The 25,310-nt window shown below is 44.9% G+C and overlaps 3 protein-coding genes across 14 annotated transcripts; all 3 read left to right on the top strand.

Annotated features, from left to right (window-relative positions):
- The first annotated feature begins 11 nt into the window (after window positions 1-11).
- Window positions 12-3,065, top strand: si:ch73-345f18.3. Its single transcript, XM_047604580.1, has 5 exons — window positions 12-428; window positions 560-776; window positions 1,093-1,171; window positions 1,264-1,485; window positions 1,571-3,065. The coding sequence occupies exons 2-5, from the start codon at window positions 723-725 to the stop codon at window positions 1,957-1,959; spliced, it is 744 nt and encodes a 247-aa protein (XP_047460536.1). The 5' UTR covers window positions 12-428; window positions 560-722; the 3' UTR covers window positions 1,960-3,065.
- A 300-nt stretch (window positions 3,066-3,365) lies between these two features.
- Window positions 3,366-21,253, top strand: fam126a (family with sequence similarity 126 member A). 12 transcript variants are annotated; one of them, XM_047604909.1, is made up of 12 exons: window positions 3,366-3,537; window positions 8,967-9,087; window positions 10,111-10,192; window positions 10,674-10,775; window positions 10,952-11,131; window positions 11,896-11,976; window positions 12,052-12,167; window positions 12,692-12,787; window positions 13,508-13,624; window positions 13,867-13,954; window positions 16,093-16,255; window positions 19,017-21,253. In XM_047604909.1, exons 3-12 carry the CDS (start codon window positions 10,142-10,144, stop codon window positions 19,538-19,540), a joined length of 1,518 nt encoding a protein of 505 aa, XP_047460865.1. In that variant the 5' UTR covers window positions 3,366-3,537; window positions 8,967-9,087; window positions 10,111-10,141; the 3' UTR covers window positions 19,541-21,253. The 12 variants fall into 12 exon arrangements, with proteins under 12 accessions (XP_047460865.1, XP_047460866.1, XP_047460864.1 ...); XM_047604910.1 differs by having other exon boundaries at window positions 8,967-9,121; XM_047604908.1 differs by having other exon boundaries at window positions 8,967-9,127.
- A 588-nt stretch (window positions 21,254-21,841) lies between these two features.
- tomm7 (translocase of outer mitochondrial membrane 7 homolog (yeast)) lies at window positions 21,842-25,133 on the top strand. Its single transcript, XM_047604179.1, has 3 exons — window positions 21,842-22,053; window positions 23,668-23,716; window positions 24,766-25,133. The coding sequence occupies exons 1-3, from the start codon at window positions 21,852-21,854 to the stop codon at window positions 24,779-24,781; spliced, it is 267 nt and encodes an 88-aa protein (XP_047460135.1). The 5' UTR covers window positions 21,842-21,851; the 3' UTR covers window positions 24,782-25,133.
- Window positions 25,134-25,310: the final 177 nt, after the last annotated feature.

Raw genomic sequence — 25,310 nt, 5'->3', positions numbered from 1 at the left:
CTTTCACAGTGTGGTGACATAATTAAAATTAGAAACCATTTTTCAAAAGCCACATATCCGCCAAGCATTCTTAAACTAAAACAGCTTTTTTTTCTCGAAGAGAAAATGAATGAATAAATAATATTCGCAACCTGACTGTGTCCGAGCAGTGTAACAATCGCAATGCCTGGCAATCGCTAGAGCCCCAAAACGAAAACAACTAAAGTCACGCTGCCGTTATTTCCTTTACATATTTAGGGGCAGCATCATAAATCTTTCACACACGCATTCCTGTCCTCCACATATTTGTGGCCCTATCTCAACTAGGTCTTTTTCTAATGGGACATACTCGCCCTCTAGCTTCAGATTTGACCAATTACACATGCGCTTGAAGGATTGCGGAACTGATTTGTTTTGACAAGGTTTGAGGGTCTAGTGAGGGCGTGCTGGTAAGTGGAACAAAACAAACAAAACATTTTGTTTTGTAGTTTTGCAGAGGCCCATTCATGTATAATTTGTGTTCGTTTGTAGTATTGCCACAGCTGATATAAGCAGAATAGTTTTATGTGTCTCGCCGCAGCATCTCACCTGTAAGTGCACCTGTCGGTTCATGGTTCAATTCCAACATAACCAGGAAGATTTGAGTCGCATGACGCTGACGTCATGTGCGGAATGCGGACTACAAATACATTGTCAGAAATAATTGACCTGAAAACAATTCGAGAGACACAGACCTGCTCAAAATGATCCGTTCTCTCTGCTGCTGCTTCTTCTCCGACGATAGCTCAAGCAACGAGGTAAATATTCACACTCCTGTTTTCAAATTCGTTTTCTTTTTTTGCACTTTCAAACGGACAAGAAACTTGCAGTGAGATAACTCGATTAGCCCCATAGCAATGTAAGAATGCCGAGGTGAACGTAATCACTATAAAGTCTGGATTAAAATGACCTAATACTTCTGTTGAGTGTTGGACACGACGTGAATCGCGAACACTGGGTTGTTGTGCACAGTTTATGACAAAGCAATTATGGCTCCATAGCACACGTGTCTGAATAGTCTGTCAATGTTTGTTTGTGGTGCCAGACATAAATATGTATAACTGATTCTTTCAGAGGCAGCCTCTCCTGAACTCCAGACCATCTGAAGTGAATGGAGCTGAATCAGCCAGACAGGCCCGAGCAGCGCACAAGGGTACATTATCTCAAGCTTTAAAACCTGTATTTAAATTATGAATTTGATCCACTTTTGTTATTCTGAATGATGAATGCTTTTCCAATGCTCAGATGCACAGACTGTGAAACGGATTGGGAGGTTGGTGATGAGGCGGGTTGGTGTGCAAGAGTTAGATCGGAGGTTTTCTGACATGGCTGAGACCTTCAACGAGCAGCAAGAATGCTACGAGGCCATGGTCCAGCACATCAGAAACCTACAACAGACCTGGGGATGTACCCGCGACGATTCTCTGGCTCTAGCTGAATGTGTGGACAAGATGAGAAAGGAGCAGGGTGAGTGACACCTTCCAATATAAGCACTGTGTTAGCATCCTTTTTTTTGTTCCTGTAGTTTATCTCCATCTCTTTCCACTCCTAGAGGGCTCCTTTATCGTCTATCTCAAGATGAAGGGCTACGACTTCTCCCTCAGCGTGGATCCTGTGAGGTCAAGCGAGGGCAAAGCGCCGCCTCCTGCTCTGAGGTTGGCTCAGAATGAATTGAAAGGCGCTTCTGAGAGCGCCAAGGCCACCATCTCAAAGAGCACCACATTACTGGAGCTTATTGGCTGGCTGCTCCGTTGCCAGGATCAGATGGCAGAGCAACTGAATGAGGCAGCACCAACATACCAAGAGCGAGGAAGGCTGAAGGAGAATCTGGAGGAGAACATGAGGGAAGTGAGGAGGGCGAAGGAGTTGTCGCAGGGATACAGACAGCAGGCCGGGGACATTCTCACAGAGGCTGCACAAATAGCCGGGGCCCATATCTAGTTCATGTACCTTTTATTTGAATTGAGGTTTCAAATAATTAAATAGATTATACATGCCTTTTGACCAGAATGGGTGACAAAGGCTGTCTCTCAAAGGCTGTCTATGCTGCTCTCATTCATGGTAAACATGTCAGACCTGAGCCACAAACTAGTTAATGAACATGTACAATGCTGTCAAATAAACCTCTGCATAATCAGTTTTCTGATAACTGCAACAATAGCATCAGGACTGTAACAAATGAGCAGATTATATGATAATGTGCTATTATATCATGATTGTTATTAGACTCACTCTCCATTTAAACATTGTTTTAAATATGGGTGTTTAGAATAAGAATTTAGTTTTCGTGAACATGTGTAATTTTAACAGATAACGCAAGGAGGCACTGCAGACTCACTTTATATTTTAAAATGGTTTTCATTTCATATTCCTCGCACTCAGTTATGTCTCTCATAAATTGCAGTGCACTACATATACGACGCTGTATATCAATATTCACGCAGTCCCACTATCAAAATAACAAACTATTTTCTTTCATGATTTTTATGCCTTTACCAGAATAGGTTATTTCATTCTTTCCAGTCAAGTATTTGTTTTTTTGCTGTATCGAATACAGGATCAGGATTTTTCAGGTTTGTTAGCATTTCTTCTCCATTGCCAAAGAAAACAGTACACATTGTCAAGCAGTGAAAACTAAACCAGAGCCTTGCCGTGAATGTGCACGTGATGTTTTACTTAACCGACACTCAGTCCGAGCAGATTTGCAGCTTGGTATGATCAACAGAACCCTCAATGCATTTATTAACTGATTAAAAACTGCTGCTTTCCCACTACTATTAATGTGCGAGCAAACAAACACATGGTAACATGCCATCTCGATAATTAATTTTGGAAAATCCATTGTTCCAGGCGTCATGTGTTAGAGCCCGAGAGTTTTAGAGAAGCGGTTTAGCTTTTGGCTTTACAGATTAATTTGTAATAAAGCATGCAAGTGGATTGGTAAAAGTTTGACATTTATTTCAAGAAAGTTTTCTTAAAGGTGTTTTTTTTTTTAACTAAATCTCACGTTAATGAGACAAAATGATGAAAAAAAATGTAAGTGGCTATTTTCATAATTTAACTGTGAACTGTATTTTAATTAAACAAATTGAAACAAATATTTTTTTTTTAACAGATAGAAGCGTAAATACCTCAGATTTCAATTGCATAATCGTGATTTATTCATGGCATATTTCATAGATCACCCGGCTGTCAAAGAGCAGCCGACAGCGACAATCTAACCTGACCGTGGAAATTATTAACTTGCGTCCATGAGTCTCATTTGATTGGATGTTAAATTTAAGGGCGTGGCGATAGCATTAAATGCCGCTCCCTCATTGGCTTAGAGGCCTGTCACTTAGCGACGACCGAGTCCCCCTTGTCTGTGGTAGTCTGAGTGGAGAGAAAGTAAATGAAGATGGAAGGAGCCGATGTTGAATTATTGAGGAGATTTATGGAGTAGCGAAGTGATAGCCGTTTACTCGTGCCGTTGGAACGAAAGAGGACAGCGATACCAGGAGACTGACAGATAGCATGCCCGTAAGTAAACTGCAACTTCCTCAGTTTACTCTACGTCGCGCCTTAGCCGAGCTAGCTAACTAGCTAATCTGTAAGCAAACGCTGTGACAGCTCCAAGTCATTCAGAGCCGAGACAGAGACACGGGGAGTCGGGATTAATTTACAGGCTGTGGCTGATGCCGGCTGAGAAATAAACACTGAGTTGAATGGCCGTGAGAGCTAATGGTTTCCATTGAGCCACAGGACGGACATTTAGACTGAACCTGCGTTACCAGTCGGGAGACTGGCAGACTAGCTGGTAACAGGGCTCGGGGACGGTTCCTGTTAGATCAACTAGATAACATGGTCAAAGAAACTCCAGGGAGGACTTAATAATATGCCAAGGTAACGACCTGTTCATTGCAACCATTTTTGCTAATTGTGTGGGAAGTCGAGGCTGCCACAGAGACTTTGTACCTGACTTTATCCCGTTTAGGAACAGATGTGTGTGTTTGTGCTCGGAGAGATTCCTCAGGTGATTCGTGTGAGTGCATGTCCGAGTTTGGCAGGGGAAAGGAAAACACTACAGACGAGGTTAGGATTGTCGCATTAGCTGTCATGTGATGCAGCTTGACTCCATACCACTTGAGGGGTTTCCTGTATGAGGGTAACTAATGTGAAACTTTACCACATTGCATGATGTCTGATGGCATTTGTTTCACAATCTGTCCTTCACAAAAAGGCTTTTAGTTGTTGTGCTTGTCATTGTGTGTGTCTCTCTCTCTATATATATATAAAAGATACTACTACTGTTATGGGCTGTCCTTTGTTTCTCGTGCGGGTTTCCCTTTGGCATTAGAGAGACACTTTGCCTTTGGAAGTGGATTAACTGTGCGAGTTAGAAGAGTGTCATTTCTGTGCGTTTGCGTGTCTATAGAGATGCGTGGAAGGTAAGAGCAGTCTTGTTAATGTGTGGCTGCGAGCGTCTCGGGCGTCTTAATGCTTTTTGACAATGAAGCACAGCAGGTCACGGAGCAGGGGGTTTCGTGCGTCCTCAGCTGTCCTCCAGCATCGAAGACAGACCCCCACCCCCGTGCCTGGCAGGTTGATGAAATGTCCCAGCAATCTGAGCCGTGAAAACGGTTTACACCTCTTCCCCTTTCATTTTACATCTGCACCAAGTTCTGCATATGCCAGCCCAACGCCAGTTTAAAAAAAAATATATAGAGATTCACCCCCTATAAAAGGAGAATTTGTGTATATTGTTAGCACTACATGTAGCCTGCCCTTAGCTCCACGGGGCACCTTGAAAAGACAAATATCTGCATGAAAAGCTGCAAAGACGTGAGCCTGAACATCAGCGATTGCGAGCCGGTTATATCGTGCGATAAGATTGAGCCGTGACAAATTGAAAACAGAGGAGAGTGCTGAAACTGGAGGAAAAAAAAAAAATCCCTTATGAAAACGACGGTGTCCTCAGGCTCAGTTTCTGCAGATAGACGGGGAATCGGGGGGGCAGGAGGAGGGACGAAGATGCATCACTGGCTTAGAGGCATCAGAGATGAGAGAGCGTAGGCTGCTATAAGAGGATTCCTGCCTGTCAGATCTTTCTATCTGTCTCCCTCAGCAGCAAAGACCACACACACACACACACACACACACACACACACACAAACCACAGACTCCGTTGTCATGCCTGCTTAGCTACAGGCAGTCATTTGTTATATATGTGTATATGCAAGAACAGGCACAGATGCGAAAAAAAAACCTTCCCCCAATCTGTGAGCTATACCTGCTTTTGCAGAAGACTTCGGGGGGGAGAGCAAGGTGGGCGGCGATGGTGCAGCTGTGAGCCAAGATAGACCAAACAGAGCGGATAGCATCAAGCCGAGTGAAACGAAGTGCTGCAAACTGTAGCGAGATGTCACAACAGAGTGTTACAGTCCTGTTAACGGTGTGACCAGCTCTTACCAGGGCTGTTGAACCGGGAGGTGAGGTCAAGCTGTGTTAGGCTCTGGGCATGCCCTTTAGGGCCGGAGTTATATAATCCTGCCTCCACCTTTACTTGGATACCCTACCGCTCCTCAAAATAGTCCTTTTTAATAGCACCCACCCAGGTTAAAGCACGCTCGCAGTCGCCAGCTCGCCTCGTAAACACGTAAAGTAGGTTTTTTTTAAACGACCTAGTATGGAGATTTTGGGTGTTGGCGTGCTGCTATTGTCCCTGGTCCTGATAATCTGTTGCATAGTTGAACAGTTGGTAGTGGTTTGGGTGTGCCTGTACAAGAGCTGGAGTCAGCTGTATGTTGTTGTTGTTTTTCTGTTATGTTATGTTTTTATTAGTCCGTTTTAAAGTCACTGTAACGTGCATTCGCTGAAGGCTCAGCAATGTGGCTGTCACCGTCATTGTCTCACTAATCAGTAGCTGGCGTTGCTGTACCTTGTACCACAGGAAAAAGCAGCTGGGGCAGCTCGGTCGCTCTCAAAAACCACCCACTCAGTCATTCTCTGCGTTTTTCGAGCCTTCCTTCTCATTGGCCCACTCGCTCCCTCATAAAAAGGAGGTTCCGAAGTGTGTGTGTATGTGTGTGTAATAGGAAATGAGGTAATCAGCAGGGAGGGATTGTGTGTATGCTTGTGTGGATGTCCCCGTAATTCATTCGCACTTGCAACAGTTTTCTTTGCGCCACATTTTCCCAGACAGGTATGTTCTCACTTTACTTACTGAGCGCCAGAGGAGACCGTGTGCTTTGATGTGTCTTTTGTGTTCATTCACGGGAAGGCTTTGGTGTGGTGTGTGTGGTGGTGGTGTCGCCTGTCTCCCCTTAGGTGTTTCCCTGCTCTGACCAAGGATCAGGAATGTAAACTCAAAGGAGACCTGTTTGCGTTGGAAGAAGTCTTCAGGAGGAGGAGGAGTCAAAAATAAGCTCATTTAGAGCAGCAGCCCCGGAGTGCGTGTGTCCGTTTGTGTCGGGGAGTTTAGGACAGTGGCGTAGGTGTAAATTCAGAGGGAATGAGTTGTCAACTTCAGCTAGCTCACAGGAACAGGTTTTTTTTTTTTTCTTCTTCAAACCAGGCGTCCAATGAGCGTACTCGCTCATGCATTCTTGTGCAATGCATGACACATTTTCCGTCACTCCTTGGCATGAGCGACTCGGTGAGCTACAGTAAGGCTGCTGAACGTGTTGGTCATTCCTTGAGCAGATCCCAGTATGTGTGTTTCTTTCCTCATCCCATGTGCCTCCTCAGAGCCTGAGAGGTTGCCAGAGGCGGCACGGATCGAAACCTAATGAACCCTTCCTCTTGAGCGATCCACCCCTTGGGTTGTCATACTTTTCTTTCATCCCCCCATCTCTCCATAGGTCCATTTAAGTACCCTTTATTCATTTAACCATTGATCTTCTGTCTGTTCATCACCCTGCACAGTCCGTCTGTGCCTCTCCTACGTTTACCGCGCATCTACTTATTCGTCACTATCGATTTGTTGCTTTTGTTTGTGAAGTCCGCTCGGCCGCTCACCCCTGACGCTGGTTTATTCATGTGTGTCGCTCGGCGTCGGTCGAGCCGCACGCAGGAAACTCACCAGCTGCTGCATCATTTGTACAAGTGCTCTCTAGCTCGCATTGATTCCTGTCATGATCCGCGAGTCGGTAACGACCCGGACCAATACAGAAGACAAACATCTGCCTAATAAGATAATTGCACCTGATAGTGCGCTCCCCGAGGGGATTAGCTTCCTATTTTCCTCCGCCAGATGATTGTCGCTGCCTGCGTTGAGTCAATAGTACTTAGAAATCTTTGAGGAAGAGTGTTTGTGGGCTGTTTGCACTGAAGTCTCTTGTGGTTTCAACACAGTTTCATAGTGACTTATTGCTTATTTTGTGGCGAGTAGTTGCAGTGATAGATTTTTTCTTATGAGATCATTATATTTATATATTTGTAAACTATATATTTGGGATTTTCACCATTTTAATTCCTTGAAACATATTCCTGAGGTGAAACGTGCCTTGAGCTGTTCTCTCAGTGTTGATATTAGGTGTTTTTGAGGTAGAAAGTGTTGCCTGCACTTCCTTCTTCAGTAAAGATCTGCAAAGCTCATTTGTGTTTACAGCGCGTGGAGAGGAGGGTGGTTGCAACCTTCAGCTGTCGGCTTTTAAAAAAGTCTTCAAAAAAAAAAATAAAATCTTTAAGATTTGTCGTTCGCGTTCTTCCCTCTGCAGTCTCTGCGCGCTTGTTTTCCGCGTGCGACTTTGTGTCACCTTAGTTTCTTCCTGCTGCCGAGGTAGCAGACGCGTAGGCGGGCACCTGCTGATTCTAGTCTTCAAGTGTCTTTGGATACAGATGACGAGCCCCAGATGCCAGGCGGGACGGAGCTGATGGGTTAAAAGTGACTCCGTAGGAGGAGAACCCTTCCTCTTACAAGACTGACTCATCCGCTCGCTAATCACAGCCTTACTGAAGTTGGCCTGCCGTTAAAAGGCATATGACGGCTTTAGGTTTCTCATGTCCTCATTGTTGTCTTCGCCGGCGCAAAAGAACGGAACAACAGGCTTCGCACAAAGGACTAATTTCTCTAAATGTAGGCTATTCGGCTTTATAATCCTTCCCCATTTCATGAGTCACTGGCTCCCTCCCCCCCCCCCCCCTTGTCATTCCTGTCATTGGTACAGTCCATAAATAGACACCTGCCTGCCATGGAGGGACCGAGCAGCAGAATAATCCAAAATAAAGGTCTTGGATGCATGAAAGCTGCATCCGGAGGATGAGATGATGAGAAGAGAAAGACCATGTGTGGGAGAATGAGAGGAGGAATGAAGGAAGGGAAAGACAAAAATCAAACATAAGCATTTTTTTTTTTTACTATACCTTTTGGAAGGTTTCTTGAAGTGAAATCAGGCCTATATGCTTCAGTAATGTATTTCTTAATGAATTAATGATCTCAGCCACAAAGTTAATAGTAGGGGATGGTGTGAAATGTTGGCAGTCGCGTAGTCGTAAACGGTGGAATTGTGCCATCTCGGGCCCGTTTCTGAGCACATGCTCCTGCAGGACAAGCGTGCACATAGAAGGACTTCTTCCTCCCCACTTTCTGTTTCTCAGCCTCTGTTAGCAGACGCACCAAACATGGACTTTGTTTCTGCATTAGACAGAAACAAATGTTGGTCATTTTTGGTCCGTTTGGAATCACGTCAACCACTGGACAGGCTGACGAGACGTTCACGGCTACCTCTTAGTAAAAAAAAAAAAAAATTAGATGATTCCAAAAATTACGCAGTTACCCCGGAAATAACCTAAACAGTACTTTATAAAAATTTTCATTGTTTGCATGTCTCTAACGGACTCTGTCGTAACAAAACATGTTGTCTCCAGGCTGGATGTAAAAGGTGGACGTAGCCACAGTGAAATCATTCAGTACTATTTTGGAGCCTTGAGGCCGTTGCCATATTGTTGTCTGTTTGTTTTTGACCCAGGCTTGAATATACTCGGCTTGACGACAGGGTGGAGCAAGGGCTTGTCTCCAGACCGGACAACTCTATGAAACCAGACACATCTCACAGGAAGAGATTGAAGCGATCACTTTGCAAACTCCAGGTTGACACAACAGCGAATCCTTCGTGCTGCACATGTTACGGTTTGAACTACATCCCAGCCCGAACACATTTAAGGTCCAGACGAGTGTTGTTTTGTTACACATTTATATTTTAAAACGCGGTGTACACCACCTTTCGAAATTTTCCCCTCCGGCTTCCTTTTCTCTTGTGCTTTCTTCCTTTTCCTGATGTGGCTGCCAACAATCAAATGCGTTTTTTCAAGTGATTAAAAAATTACATTGACAGAGAGAAACTAAGACTTTGAAGAGAAGCTTTATGAGGCGAGCTTCAGTATCAAAGAAGCCACCGTGGTAGATGTTGCCTGGAAGAGCGAAGAGAGAAGTTAGCATGCAGACGGTGTAAATGCCGTGATGGACGGGGAGAGATATCAAGAATAACAAACAGATACGACGGGAGCGGAGAGTTCATTTCATCATGGGAATGTTAACCGAAGTACGAAAGAGCCTCTTTTTCTGTCCGTCTGCCCGCTCAGCGTGCGTCTACATTTAGCTGCGCTTATTTTTATTTATTTATTTTTTCTCGTCCGTGCCTCATCACTGAAGTCAGCCAGGCTTCTCTGTGTGGGTGATATTTATTTTATTATATATATATATATGTATATATATATATATATATATATTTTATTTATTTATTTTTTTTGACTCGCGAGCCCAAGTTGTGGAGGTACTTGCTGCAGAGGTGTGCGTCTGGAGGGGAATCAAAAGGGAAACGAGAGGAGAGCGAAGGGAAACGGAGGAACGCTTTTTTTTTTTTTTTTTTTTTGGATCATTGAATAGAAACCCGGAGCGCGTGCGTTCACTGTTCACCACGACCTTGCCGCCACTGTTGGGTGTTTGTTGCAGAATGCTGGTTTATCAGGAGGACACCAAATGGTAGCAGGAGCTTTGTTCAAGCCCTGATTGCTTGAACATGCGAATGTGTGTGCAAATAACAGCTTTTTCTGCTTTGTGTCAATATTAACGCAGAGTGTGTATTTATACAGCATGTCTTTTTTTTTTTTTAGGTAGAGGTGACTCCACTGCAAATGAGGGAACATGTTGGCTATGGACCAAGGAGTGGTGGAGGAATGGCTGTCAGAATTTAAGGTACTGCTTCTCTCGCCGTGTCCGTGCGCATCTGTAAAAAGCGATATTAAAAACAGCGCGCACCCGCGATCTGCATGCGGTTCATTCACCGCTGCTCCTTGTCATTAACAGACTTTATTTAATGCACATAAGCAAACACGCTCTCTGTAGTGCTTTGTTTCCACAAAATCACATGCTCCCACTCAAACACAGGCACTCACCGATACGTGACTGGCATTAGAGCCGTGGCTTAGCGAGGAATAGTAATAATAATTAGAAAGGAGCGGAGGAGATTTTTTTGTTTTCTTTCATCGTCCAGGTGTGAGGGCCAGTCGGTCGTCCGGTCTCAGGGAAGCTGACCTCTAAATTCAAACAGATCACTGTGATCGGCAGCTTTCTATTCAGATTTTCTCTCAAGCTGCTTGTTTTTCAGTCGTCTCTTCTCAAATGAGTGGTTAGAGTGTTAGTGTTCTCAGTCATCCACTGTTTATGTGCTTTCCAGACCCTCCCTGACAGTGCCGTCTCCACCTATGCTGCCTCACTAAAAGACAAAGGGGCCCTGGTCCCTGCGCTCTATAAGGTCATCAGAGAGAATTACAGCGACGTATGTACTATCGTCGATCAGCATCCATCACATAACTGTTCTCCCAAACAGTATTTATTCTGATTTTATTGATAAACCATACTAGATCTATACAGTTGCACTGGCAGCCTCTCTTGGCTGATATTTTTAACCTGGAGTTTCTGGCTCGTGTGTTTTTTGGTTTCTGTCCTCGCCAGTTGCTGGAGCCCGTGTGTCACCAGTTATTTGAGTTTTACCGGAGCGGCGAGCCGCAGCTGCAGCGTTTCACACTTCAGTTCCTGCCCGAGCTCCTGTGGAGCCTCCTGTCCGTCAGCGCAGCCAGAGACCCCCACACCTCCGGCTGCATCGAGGCCCTGCTGCTGGGCATTTACAACCTGGTAGGGGACAGGATGAAAGCGTGGTGTGGGAGCTTTTTTTTGTATGTTTTAGCACCGCATTTGTAGCTCGGAGAGGATCGTCAATAATAATAAAATGTTTCCGATGTGGTCAGTGAAAGAAAAGAAAACGCTAGAAAAGTCCCTGATCCTTAGCGAGTGGATTTAATCGTGCAATTTCCAAAGCAGGGGACTTAACTGCTCAACTGCTTCTGCGGCCTGCGTCACGTATTTTGAAAGATTACTTTCTGCCCTTTCTGCTTTGTTAGACAGCTATGCATGGTAGAAAAAGAGGAACAGAAACACAATGACTTTGCTTATTTAACATTATGGATAAAGCTCAGCTTGCAAATGGTCATTAGCTTCCCACGGAGAGATGCGGGTGAATATCAGAGAGCGTCGAGCTCAATTTTCATCCATTTCAGCTGTGGGTGTTCTGTCTATCAGTAAAGTGCAGTGTCTTCCAACTTCCTCTCCGGATACCAGAATAGGTCAGCTGTCACTCAACGTGCCGGTTGTTTCTCATCAATCATTTTGACATTAACGTGCACACAGGGGACACCAAAGCCCCGGGGTTTGGATACGTGGGTTTGCACAGTATGCGCACAGCGAGACGTTGTGGGGGGGGGGGGAGAGGAAACCCTGAGGTCCACACACAAACACTCACACATAACAGACGAGTGTGCTTGAAGAGATCTCTTTAGAGGTTCAGGTGACGCAATACAAAAAAAAAAAAAAAATTGTCTTCCTGTCTGTCTCCTTCACAGGAAATAGTTGACAAAGATGGACAAAGTAAAGTGTTATCTTTTACTGTCCCTTCCCTCTCCAAACCCTCAGTGTACCACGAGGTGAGTATGTCCGCGCACGACACACACGAATCGGTCCCTAAGCAATCACGTTAAACTCGACTCTGCCACATCCAGCCCTCAGCCATCGGCTCCATGGCTCTGACGGAAGGGGCTCTGGCCAATCACGGGCTGAGCAAGGTGGTGTACAGCGGGCCGCACCTGCAGAGGGAAACCTTCACCGCACAGAACAGGTAAGACACACATGTCGGCACTCGTTTTAAAATGGTCTCTACTATATGTTTGTAAGTGGAAGCCAACACCAGAACACAACAGACGGATGAACAATCTGGAAAAAGAAACACTTGTTCTTTATATATATATAAATATATATACACATACATATACACACACACAATGTGTGTATGTACTAGTGCATTTTTTAGATTTAGCCATTGCAACAATATTGCTTAGAGATGACCAAATAAAAATCCGCCTGCTTAGAATATGATCGTTAACACTTGTGTCGTGAAGTAGATTTTTGCTGCTGCCACGACCAATTATCTTTTTCGCAGGGTGCCCTAGCATCAGTGGTGGCCCTTAGGGGGGTTTAGCCGTCACTGCGTTTTTGCTTTAGAAGTTGTTACATTGCTTTTAGGGTTTCTTAAATTAACACGGCCGCGGCCGAACTCTGAATGTCACGGCTGTTTGCAGTGTTCAGACCGACCGGACGTTAAGCCGTGACGTTGTGACATTTTTAAGTGTTTGTTTTATTGAGATTTGAGGTGCTGACCTTCCTGCTGCTGTGCTACAACGCCGCGCTCAGCTACATGACCTCCACATCGCTGCAGTCTCTCTGCCAGCTCAGCTCCAGGTAAAAGATACACACACACACACACCAGAATTTCTCAAGGCATTTGTAGTTTACCTGACACGACACGCATCCATTTCATACACCGACTCTGGTGTCTCCGTCGCCTCCACACATGTTGCACTGTGTTGCAAGCTCTTGCTTATCTGATCCTCTTAGAGACTTTGCTGAATAGCAGTATCTTGGCTCGTGCCGGCAACAAAGCGCTGCGACGTACACACATCCCAGCTCAGAGAGTTTTTGGTAATCTGCCAGCAGCAGCTGAGCGTTGGTCTGATAAGCATGGGAGCTAAAGAGAAGTCATCAGCTTTGATTTCTCCTTGACAGTTTGCTGCGTGTCAGCTGCGTGCAGTCGATAGCGGCTCTGGGAGTTTCAAATTTAAAAGTTACCTCAGCTCTATTTGACTCCTCAACATGTCGGATAGCCGATTTAAAAAAAAATAATTAGTTGGAAGGGCATTTCAACCTTGAGGTATAGGGTCACCAATAAATCCAATAATGTAGGATGTATGTATGTGTGTGTGTGTGCACGCAAATGTTTGTATCCGGCAATTACTTGCTTGTTATTAAATATCAGCTCACCGCGGCGAAGTAAATTGCCTTAATGGAGCTGCAACCAAGTGTCCCAGTGGAGCCGTTTGCCTGCTTCTCTGTTTCACTGATACATGCTCCTCCTGTCGTGTGTTTTTTTATTTATTTTTTTTATAATTGGTTTTCCTCCAGGGTGTGTATATGCGGTTACCCACGGCAACAGATGCGGCGCTATAAAGGCATTAGCACGCGAATGACGGTCACGTCAGAGTTCCTGGTCCAGCTCATCACGGGGATCCACTACGCCTTGTGAGTGTGCGCGCGGCGACAAAAAAGCCGCCACATCCTCACTTTAAGTTCCTCAAATGAGACGTTCTGGGCTTTAATCAATCACCCAGTTGGGCTTTTTCTTATTTAATTCAAAAATCAAAAAATCAGCGCATTGTTTTCAGTCTCACATGTCTCAAGTCTGATCTCTTAATCTGCGCATTAGTCTCATGCTGCTTGTGTACTTATGTGTTTGTGTGTGTGCGTCTCCGCCCCCGGTGTAGGTGTAATGGAGAAGTTGAACTGGGATCCAAAGCTCTGGATGACGTTCTGTACCGAGCCCAGCTGGAGTTGTTCCCCGAAGCTCTGCTGGTGGGTATATTTGTACGCTCCCGTCGCGTCTCCCTTTACTGCGTCTGTTTTCGGGACCTGTGCTGTGTGAGAGTGTGAGAGAGTGTGAGAGAGGAAGAGAAACGGAGCATGTGGTTGAGATGCACATGCTGACCTGAGGTTTGGATTCATGCGCCGCACACTATGCTGCATTGTGTGGGTCTCCTGTGTGTGTCAGAGACTGTGAGCAGAGTGTAATCCCGCTAGATTATTTACATGCTTTCCGCTCTGCTCCGTTAAGCTGTAATCCTTGAGGCCCAGGGAGTAGAGGATTGACCCTAAGCTCGCAGCATTACTACACAAGACAAGGTGCGCTCCTCCGCAATCAAAACACCCGACATTTGCGTTTATGTCCGCGAGCGTGGCGCTAACGTTTAAGGAAAAGGGTTTTAGGGTTAAGCCGACGCTTTGCATAAACAAACCAGAAACGCTACGTCCTTTTAGCGCGTTCCCTTTCCGCGAGTGGAATACGCCGGGCGGCTGCAAGCTTAGCATAACTCGTTGACGTGTCCCTCATAAGACCAGGGTGCTGCAACCGCACAGACAAAAGACATGTTGTGTTGTGATTATGATGCCCTCCGCTTACTGTTACATGATCATTTGTGCAAGTGCCGCTCGAGTATTTCCTGTCGGAGCAGAGGCTGTTATGAAAAAAAACTTGTGAAATCATGTTGCAAGGAGAGAAATCCGAAGCCTTTTGTTTTTTTGTTGTTTTTTTTGTTTTGTTTTTTTAGTGCTTAACCCTGTCCGTCCCTTGTTTCTAGATTTAATGGTGTGCAAAGGTCTGGTAGAATTATCATCTGTCTGTTTAATGTGGAGGCATGATGAAGCTTTTTAGTGCTGCTGTATATTTTACTGATGCATGTGTTCAACAGGAAAAATTTCAACCATTTTTGTTTTCTTTTAAGAGCGTTACAAGGTAATATAATGGAATCTGGTCTTCACAGACGAACTCTAGTTCTGATTCTTCTAATTCCCGACCATTCGTCCTTTATAACACGTAAGGTTTCTCTGCACTTTTTGCCATTTTTACTGATCAATGGGTGGTCGAAGGAACTCAGAAATGTCTTTTGTGCGCTATAAATCCTCTACAATGACACAAGTCAAACATCTAAAAAGAAACCTCCTTTTCTTGTGACTCTGCACGTCTGGAAAAATATTTCGCCATGCACCACAGTCATGGTCAGTGAGCAAAACACATCCTGTTTGCACACTGATGACAACTGCAAAATGATCTTCTGTAGGATCTGTTTACTGCATTTTCTTGGCACATTTTTTAAGTGAGCCATACAGAACGAAGAGATTTTGATGTCGATTAAATATTTTGAACCGTGTGGCGTGTGATTGACTGTCAGAAACTTAGAAACCTGACAGTCCTCATTAAAATTCCTGTCTAACGAATGGTGTTATTTCTTTCGTAAAGGCCAAGTGACGTTCAAACCCTCTGCAGAATAAATAAATAAATGTATACAGCATTTAGAGCTCAAAACCCTTTACACATAAACGAGGGCAATTGCGTTAATTCAGACTGATGAGCGGTTGCCATTGGTGACAGGGCTGAAAATAGCAAGATGACGGAGCTGCTTTCCTCCCTGCTTTAAACTAACCACGTTTTTAAAGTAGATTCTTCCTCAGTTTGGTGAACGTGGACATGAATCCGAGTGACTGCTGTGGAAAAGCTAACACATGTACGCGCGCGATGGTAACGACCTGACAAATAAACTGGCTCTAGGTAATTTCCAGTGTAAAGTTAATTTGCTTTAATTGCTTTTAAATGCAGTCTGGCCTCGATTAAACATTAATCTGGCCTTGGGCCGCGTCGGTTGGACGGTAAATTGAAGATGCGCGTTGTGTTTGCAAAAGTAGGTTTTAAAATGAGCCGCGCGCTTGGGGTTTGTACCTGAGCGGCCTGGACAGTTTGCCTCCGCACTGAAAGAAAACATGGCGCAGGTTTAGCTTGAAAGGTAAACAAGCCAGCAGTACTTGGTGCGGTGCAGTTTTCTACACTGTTTGGTCAGAAGTCCAGCAAGAAGTCAAATTCCCTGTAAGCAGTGAGGACTAAAAGCCATTTAGGTCAAACCGTGACATCATCTTGAAGCAGTGGTTCTTCTCATCTCCAGGTGGGGAACGCCATCAAGTCGTCGCTGCACGGCGCGGCTCTGAAGAGCAACAACAAGGAGGGAGCGCGTAGCATCCAGGTAGAGATCACCCCCACCTCCTCTAGGATCTCCCGCAACGCCGTCACCTCCCTCTCTATCAGGGGACACCGCTGGAAGAGACACGGTAAGACGCAGACGCTCAACTCCCTCAGTGAACAGAAGAGTTACCCCTGACTTATCACATTATCACATGTTTATGGTTTTAAAAAAAAAAACTGTTTAACACCAAAGGAGAGAGGAAAAGATTTAGATCTCTTCATCGTTCATTCGTCCCTTTCACTGCCTTGACAGCTAGTGTGTTGATCAGGTGTTTTGTTGTCGACCTTCAGTCCCTGAGCTCGTAGCTAGTTGTGTCTGCCTCCGTTTTAGCGTCAGCTCATTCAAATCCGTGACTTCTCATCTGATTTGTCAGGACTCCCCCAAGTTGATGACAACACAGAGGGAGAGTCCAAGCATTCAATTTGAGAACAGTCAACCAGGCAGAGAGAGAGATTCAGCACGGCACTTTAACCTAATTTGACAGCTAGTAGAAAACAGGAAACCAGAGATCAGGTAGTGTATTTATAGCGGGGCACAGATGATATGAAATGAATAGACGCTTGTGTTTAATGTGTTTTTTTTTCTTTTTTCTTTTTGTAGTTTCAGCTCTAGACGTTTTTTAAATGTTTAGATGTGTGCTTTGTAGAATAAACAGTGACGCCCTGTGGTTTAGATTTAAGAGGGCGCCTCTCTCTTTTGCGCAGACAGTCAGGTAAATTACAGCCTTCGGCTAGCTTAATAAGTGGGTTTCATCTCCATCCTAGCACCCATTTCTCATGCCATGCATCCTGCTCTCTGGGGCTTGTTTATGCATGAGGCAGCTTTTGTTTTGAGCAGATGACGAAGATGTTAAACGTTAATTTCATGTGTAGCGGTGACCTAGTGTGAACTGCGATTCACAAACGGTGTTCGTATTCATCCCCATATGGCATGTACTTGGACCATGTGTTATGTTCTGATCGCTATGATTTTGTTCTTTTTACTTTTCTGCCATTACATCGATTACCTCCGTGTGTCCTGTGTCCCCGCGGTCGCGTGCGCCTGTGCACATGGCCGCCTTTTTGTTTTTCACGTGCATGAATTTTTTTTGTCTCCATCTGTGTCTGTGTGTGTCGTCCCACTGCCCTCCATTGCCGCCCCCACCCACCCACCAGAGTCTCAGGAGGTGAGTGTAGACAGTGAGGCCGCGCTGGGGGGCGTGGCCATCCCCGAGATCAGTGTGACAGGCGTGAGCGGCGAGCGGATGCCCAACGGGGACTCCATGCGGCCGCGCGCCGACGGCCGGGGCCAGCCCGACGGCGACACGTTGGGCGCCGCCTCCGAGGTCAGCCCGGACTCCCGCGTGCACGACTCCGGCACACGGGGCCAGGAGGTCAGGAGGCAGAAGTCTGTAAGGAGAATGGTGGAGAATGAGGGTTCTGGGTCGGCCTCCACAGGGAGGAGCCAGTACTAAGTTCCAGCCCCTCCTTCCCCCTGCCCCGCTCCTGGGGTAACCTAGGTAACCGTGTGTGCGGGGCGTGATCTGAAAAGCTGCATGACGACTTCCCCCTTTCACCTTTCGCGCTGGGCTCCACCACCGTCTCTCCGCCTAACTGCTCTGTTCCTCTCATCCGTCTGTCCGGTGCCATTCACTCACTCGCCTACTCTCTCCTTTGTGGCTAAAGCTTCCTCATGAAGATCTCCCGCTGAAATTGCTTCAGATCAAATCAGCTCTTAAAGGCCTGGCTGATTAACCGATTAATATCCTGATTAAAAATGCATCATAATGAAATGAGCTTGATTGAATCAAAGTAGTATAAGGGGTTTGCAGTGTGCAAAATGAAAAGCAGAGTGTCCATCACACAGGGAATGTGAAGTGGGTTAATGAACATTTTACTCCAGGACACGCTCTCTTTTACTGGCTGTGTAAAAAGTCTCAGCTCAGCCTGCAGTCACTGATATCAAAGTCCTGATGACCTGGAATCATAAAGCCTTAAGATGTCTCTGTTAAAATGAGGCTTTGATATCGTCTTTAATGAGTCATAAGGCACAAGACATAACACTGTGGTACGCCTCCACACGTTACTCCTGGGTTACACCTGGAGACTTCCTTCAGACTGGTAGCTACGTAGGAGCTGAAGAAGGATATGCGGGTCTTGAACTCTATGAAGTATCAAATTTAGACTAGAATGTGAGGAGTCTATTTATTTATTTACTTAGAGATGGCTAAATCTGACCTGGAAAGACTCTTAACAGGACCTGCCTATCTTGTCTGTTTACCAGCTGTTTTTATCGGTGTTCTGTTACAGTGATAGCATCAGATCAGACGATGTGCGTTTGTGAATATGCAGGCGGGCGTGGATGCATGCCTCATAGAAAGCAGGAAAGGTGCTGCTGTGTGTGTGTCCTTATAGGAGAAACATGATTTTGTTTTTAGAGTGTGCGTCTTTCAGACTTTGATTCCTCTACTTTCCCCTCGGTGGTCTTTCCTAGGCTTTTTGCTGTTAGACGCTGTCCTCTCCTGCCTTCGGGACAAAACATGCACTCCTCTGCCTCTAAACGACTCACAGTTGTCTCACGGCGCTGCTCGTTGTCCTAACATGTGTGCTGGAGTTGAACCCACCTGTCCCGGCAGGTGGTCACGCGTCCCTGTTAGCCGACAGTGTAAAGGCGCCACCTGCTGGACGGTCGTAGACCTCTCCTGTCATCCGGCCAGTTTTATTATAAAACAATTAAATCCACGAAACATTCTTATATAAATACATAATCCGTGACTGAATCAAACAGGTTGGCTGACAGAAGAGGTCTTTATATTTCGTTTGCGTGCCTTTTTCACGCGTGTCTCCTGTCGTGTGTGTGTTTCGCAGACGCAGTGGATCTGGGTTCCCCGGATGAGCTGATGGATATTTCAGAGGTGGATGAAGGGGTTTGGCCAGGTGGGGTGGGACCTGACATGACCCCACCCACCATCACGATCAGCAACAGCGTCACGACGCTGAACCTGGGGGCCAAGGCCATGAAGAAGTGTCGGCTCGGCGGGCGCGCCAGTAAGGACAAGGACAAGGACAAGGAGACGAGCCCTCTGATAACGGGCCGTGCCGCCAGCGAGAACGCGGAGCTGTCCATCAAGCGGCTGACGCTCACCTCCAGCCAGTCGGTGCCCAAGGCGGGGGCTCTCACCAGCCTGACGCGCACCGCCAGCGCCGTCTTCTCCCGCTCCTTCGAGCAGGTGGCCAGCGGCAACGCCCCGCCTGCCAGCAACCACACCCCCTCTGAAGCCGGCCGCTATTCCTGCAGCCTGCAGGAGGAAGGGATGGGGTACCTGAGTCCGGCGCCGAACCACACGCAGCGTTCCCCCAGCATCAGCGTGCACCTTGGCTCTGACCTTTGAACTTTCTTTTTGTGACTCTTGACTGTACGAACCCTCATCTCTGATCCCGTGACCCTGTACCTGTGACCTGGAACTCCAAGCCATGCCGGCCGCAGTCGAGCGCGAGCGCGCGCAGAAACACTCCCGCCGTTTCCCCCTAATCGCTCCGTTTCAGGCGTCTTCGATTGTCCGTGCCGTGAACCGGTCCGCCGCCCCCGCTTCGTTCAGACATCTAGAGCGCAGCCGGCTCCCTCTGCTCCTCTCCAACAGAGTCTCCTCTCAGCCTGATGAAGACAGGGTGACGGGGATACCACTTCCAGCTTCACCGGCTTCAGTAGTGCAATATTTCAGCGAGGCCGCGGCAGGATAAAAACCCGCTCTCCGTCACAGAGCAGCCTGTCATAAATGAATGCACTTAAAAAAAAATGATCACTAAAACTGTGTGGAAAAACTGTTGGGAACAAGCATCTCTTGCCCTGCATGGCTTTTCCATACGTCCATCCTTAACATGCCCAGGCGCGCATGTGTGAGCATGCTTGTATTTGCGTGTATGTGCAACTGTTTTTAGGAAAAAGGCTGCTGATTGATACTTTGAACAAGGTGTGATTCTCCTAGTTGAAAGAAGTGTTTCTACTACTTTTTTTAAGAAAAAAAAAGATATTAAATCTCCTCCCATAGCAATACAGCTCGACCCCATTCAGTGTTTTCTATCTTTTGGGCCGATTGCCCGAACTTTCCTCTGTCAGTGCTTGACATACGTGTGCTTCTTAACAGAAAGTCCTAATTCTTCCCCAAAAGAAAGGAAAGGCCGCCACTAAATCATCAATTAGTAGATTACAGATCGGGTCTTTATGTTTACAATCACAGTATTTTAACGGCGGGGAAGCAATATTTGTGTCCCTCCCCTCACTCTACGAGGAACTTCCTGCTGCGTACTTGATGTCAAAAAATGAAAATAAACCCAGCTTGACAGATTAGAGGTGATTTAAATTTTCTTTGGGTGGGGTGGGGTTGAGGGGGTGGGGGGGGGGGGATTTTGTTATGTGTTGAATTTTGCACATGAAAGAGCAAATGAGTTTTCAATGTTGATATTTTCTTATGAACAAAAGAGGTTTAACTCTCCCATGTGGTGTGGAGAAATACGCCTTGTTGCTCCGCAGAGACTCGACCTCTTCTTCGCTGCCACCTGTAACTTTAAAAACCATGCAAACCCGATGTTTACTTAACGTGCGCCGATCAAAGATTTTTGAAGCAGTACAGACGCATTTACAAACTCAAATTAAATCTGGGGCAGCAAGGCATATTTCCCGTCTGCTAATCCACCCACCATTCCAGCTGTTTGTAGTATTTTAGTGACGTGTATCCTGCGTTCTTCCCAGCGCGTCATCGTGTCACAAGACATGGTGATCCTTCACACCAAGAGAGAAATAAAAAAAAAAATAATAATAAAAAAAAAACCTTCTGCTTCATTTGATGTCCTACATCAAGCGTCCATTCTGCCCCACCCTCAAGCAAACTTGTGTTCTGTTGTCTGTGTACTAGAGCTGTTGAGTGTTCGTAGCTTGGTGGGACAATAACAATCATGTTGCTTTTTATGTGGGGTTTACAGAACGGGAATGGGGAAGCTATTGTTGTACATCATACTGTTGTACTAAAGTTGATTATATTGGCCTTTCTGTGTCTGAAAATAACTCACTGCTACAACTTCTGGGAATAAAGTGTTTCTATATTTCACTGCTCTGTGATGTTTTTGTTTTTTCTACTTTCAAACGTCACACTAATAAATTCACTTGAAATCATGCACTTCAGGTACAGAAGCCTCTAGATGTAGACTAGAAATATATAATTATTTTTAGACATTTGAGTTTTTTTTTTTGTAAAATGTTAGTAATGTATACTTTAAAATACATTTTATCTACTAAATTGGCTATGAAAAGTTGGCTTCTGTTGGCTGCTTTTAGGCATTTTAACGTCTTGTTTTTCAGTATTACTGATTGAAGGAGAACATTTATAGTGAAAGAGTTTTATATTAGTTATCTTAGTACTTATTTTAGGAAGAAATGTTCCACTACAAAGGCATTTACAGATGTAGTTATCAATTGTTAAATATGTAGCTTGTGTAAGCTACTCGGACACTTCTGTCCAAACTTAATCTAAACACTTTGGGTTTATATTTTATATATAAGGTTTATATTTTGTATATATATATATATTTTTTTTTTTTTTTTTTTTTTTACAATGGCTAAGTGTGGTTTAAAAGTGGGTAACTTTTGCTCCATCAGTGTGTTGTAAATGACCTGCAGCCCCGCGTCTGTCCACAAGGTGGCGGCCAATGACAAATGAAGAACGTCGGTGCAGTTCCGTCGACGTCACTTCCTCTTCCGTGCCCTTGGAAGCCGCAGGAGCGTCGCTGTGTCCGGGAATAAAACACATGGCTAAACTCAGCAAAGAGACCAAACAGCGGCTGCAGCAGCTGTTCCAATGCGGCCAGTTTGTCATCCGATGGGGTTTTATCCCAACCGTGCTGTACCTCGGTCAGTATCCGGACAGGGGCAGATGGAGTGCGGCGAGATGAGGATTCAAGCCTCGCTAATGTTAGCCGGTTAGCTTAGTTAGTTAGCATTTACGAATTAGCTGTTAGTGGTATTATTTCCCCATGGGTATGCGGGTGTATGTTGAGCTCCATTTTTGTGTGTGTGTGTGTTTTAGTGCGCTCGTAACGCAAACTCTCTGTCAAATATAATAAGATAACAAGGTTTCTAGTCCCAGTTTTTATTGACTTGGTGGTTGACTGTAGATGCCCCCCCTCTGTGGTGAAGAGATGCACTGCATCATTATCCATCATGCAGTCACATCCATGGACATGATGAGTGGGATATTAAAATGAAAAGTCAAATACTGTAATTCTGTGTTGATACAAGAACATACAGAGAAATGAAGGGAGCTTTTTATATTCTATTTCCCACATGCAGATCAGTTTGGATGATAATTTGGTTAATTGATGGTCTTGAAGGATTAAAGTCATGCGTCCTCTATTGTAGGTTGAAGAAGTGCATCCTGTAGTGGGTTTAAAAGTTCATTTTGAAACATACATGCACGCCTGTTTCTTAGTGCTGCATGTTTTTGGGCACTGATGTGGCTCGTCATGGTTTGAAGAGATGTTGGGGAAGTTGAGACGTTTGCATGGCTGCGACATGGAGCATGTAGATGGGGAAGTTGAGACTTTTGCATATGTGACCACACAGCCGGCGGATTTGCCCCATTTGAGTGAATCCTCTCCGACTGCAGCATTTTGGAAAGACCAATGCTGATGTCAAACTTTCTCCCGTCTATTTTTTACTCTTTAGGTTGGTCACTTCTCTCTTGGAGCTTTTTTTTTACTTCAGCCTCTCTTAAATTAGACATGCGTTACTTTTGTGTTATTGGCTTCTCGATATTTCAAATAGCCATAGCGTGAGTCGGCCATGCGATACATGATATGTATTAAAACAAGCAATTAATTGATTAATCTGTGTGGGCTTCAACTTTTCTAATAGAGGATCAGAACACTTTTACTGCTTCTGCTGCTAAAACGAACTCATTTGATGTGAATACTTAGTGGTAGAACAGCTCGGGCTGATTGTTACTATTCGGAGTTATTTTAAGGCATTTTGTAGAGTAAATGCAATATTTACAAATTTGTGGACAGCGGTTTTGGTCTAGGTTAAGAGATTTATTTAAATTTAAATTTAAATGAGGCCATTTTTAGTCTTTAGGAATCTCTTGCCCTTTTCTTTAGAATTTGTTGCGTCATAATTGACTATCTGTGACCTGGATGTATTGGGGAAATGAATGTGCTGCTGGCTGATTTTCATAGGCGATTACGTGGCCCCTTTACTTTCTGCGTTGTGATGCAATGTTGTAGTTTAACGAAACTGGGGTGTTTGCCAGGGACAAATCTGCTGACACATTGTAATCACTCGAGCAGAATGACTTTCTGACCCAGTATCGAAACGATATCGTCAATGAATTTACATGTGCAGGCATTTCCCAGCTATTATAACACTCTTAATGTGTAAATGTAAATCCTCAGTCATTTCTTGGGTCTTTTCTAAAACATGCTTTTAATTATTTTCTGTGATTTTTTTAATTTATTTTTTTAATTTCAGGTTTCAAACGGGGAGCAGATCCAGGAATGCCAGAGCCCACGGTGTTGAGGTAACGACAGATTGATTTGTCACAATAATACAGAGTTGTTGTTTTTTAACCAACATTGAGAACAATAGGAACATATCGTGTCCATCTGCCAAACGTGGTGGTTTCGTTGTGGTTTGAACGTATACGGCTGCCAATGGAACCGTGACATTAGTAGTTAATTTTACTGCTGGCCGAATAATGCAGAAGTATCGGCGAGGAGGATTCCAGTTGCATCAGAAGTTCAGCTTCATACATGGAAGTAAATTAGAAAGTCCTCTCAGGACGCTTTACATAGTGTGGTCAAGAGCTTACAGTATTACTGAGGGAAACCCGACAACAAGTTCCCCTCCCAAGAGTGGGGAGTAAAAACTCCCTCTTGACAGGAAGAAACCTCAGATTGAATAAAAATTAGTGTGGGCGTCCGTCTACCCCCGCTAATGGGGTAAAAAAAAAAAAAAAAAAGGACGGGACGACATTTTCCATAAGCACTTGTCCCAGACAGTGTCGCGGGGGAGCTGATGAAACATCTCCAGTACTTACTGGGAAATGTTAATACATCTGGCTACATAAAGGTCTGAACCATCTCCCCGTTGATGGTTACAGGCTGCAGGAGGGACAGAAACCTCCAGAAACCCACCACCCTCTCCTTAGTTTTGGCTGTGATGATGTAGGTGGTTTGCTCCACAACATGAGACGAAGTTGTTCACCAACCCTGACAGACGCCCCACTCTCAAGTTTATTTCATTCATATAGCTCCTTAAAAGAAAAGAGCATTTGCACCAAGTGCTTCACATTCCACATGTCATAACAACACTGTGTGGTCAACGAATGAAAAGCGGAGAGCACAGGAGTTAGTTGGACATCTTGGTTCGCCCTGTACACGAAGAAATAAATCTTTTTTCCACATTCAGTTTTTTAAAACTGGAGCAGAATGAGAAACATACAGAACCAGGGGGCTTGAATGTTACAGACACAGCAGTTGGTAACGGGAAATGAAGAGCACGGTGTACGATGAGGTTTTCAATTTTTCAAAGGGACATCATTAATTTTGACTATGCATTTTCCTCTAGTTTGCTATGGGGCTGAAGACCACCGTCACAGCCAATCTCCTCATCCTCCTCTCAGACCATGTGACACATCCGCTACTGGAGGAGATGGACGACATCTTCCCTCTCTATAACTTGCACCGTTTACCACCCGAGATGTAATGAACGAATATCTTCCCACATTGTAAACGCCCGGGCTAAACGTACGATGGATGTACAGAAGGTGTTTGCTTCTGTGCTCCTGGACATATGTAGGGATGACTGGACTATCAGTTGAAAGTTTTTGTGCGTGAATGTGTGACACTGTTGTTTGGGTTTACTAAAGTCTTCAAGCTTTTCTCATTTTTTATTTGTAATTTAAAACTTCCAAAAATAAATCCTCAACAAAATGACGCTGTTGTCTTGCTTTGTAAGTGGAATTGCGTCAATGACTTTAAAAAAAAAAAATAACTACAGTAAGAAGAACACGATTGTTTGTTGCATTTTCCAAGAGATATGTTGAAGAATAATTCAAGTGCTTTTAAGTCTGGATCCTATTTTTCTATCTTCTTATGTGTAACTGGCCCAAT

The sequence above is a fragment of the Mugil cephalus genome, chromosome 14, assembly GCF_022458985.1.
Source record: "Mugil cephalus isolate CIBA_MC_2020 chromosome 14, CIBA_Mcephalus_1.1, whole genome shotgun sequence".
In the NCBI taxonomy this organism is placed as follows: domain Eukaryota; kingdom Metazoa; phylum Chordata; class Actinopteri; order Mugiliformes; family Mugilidae; genus Mugil; species Mugil cephalus.
This window is presented reverse-complemented; position numbering and strand designations above follow the sequence as displayed.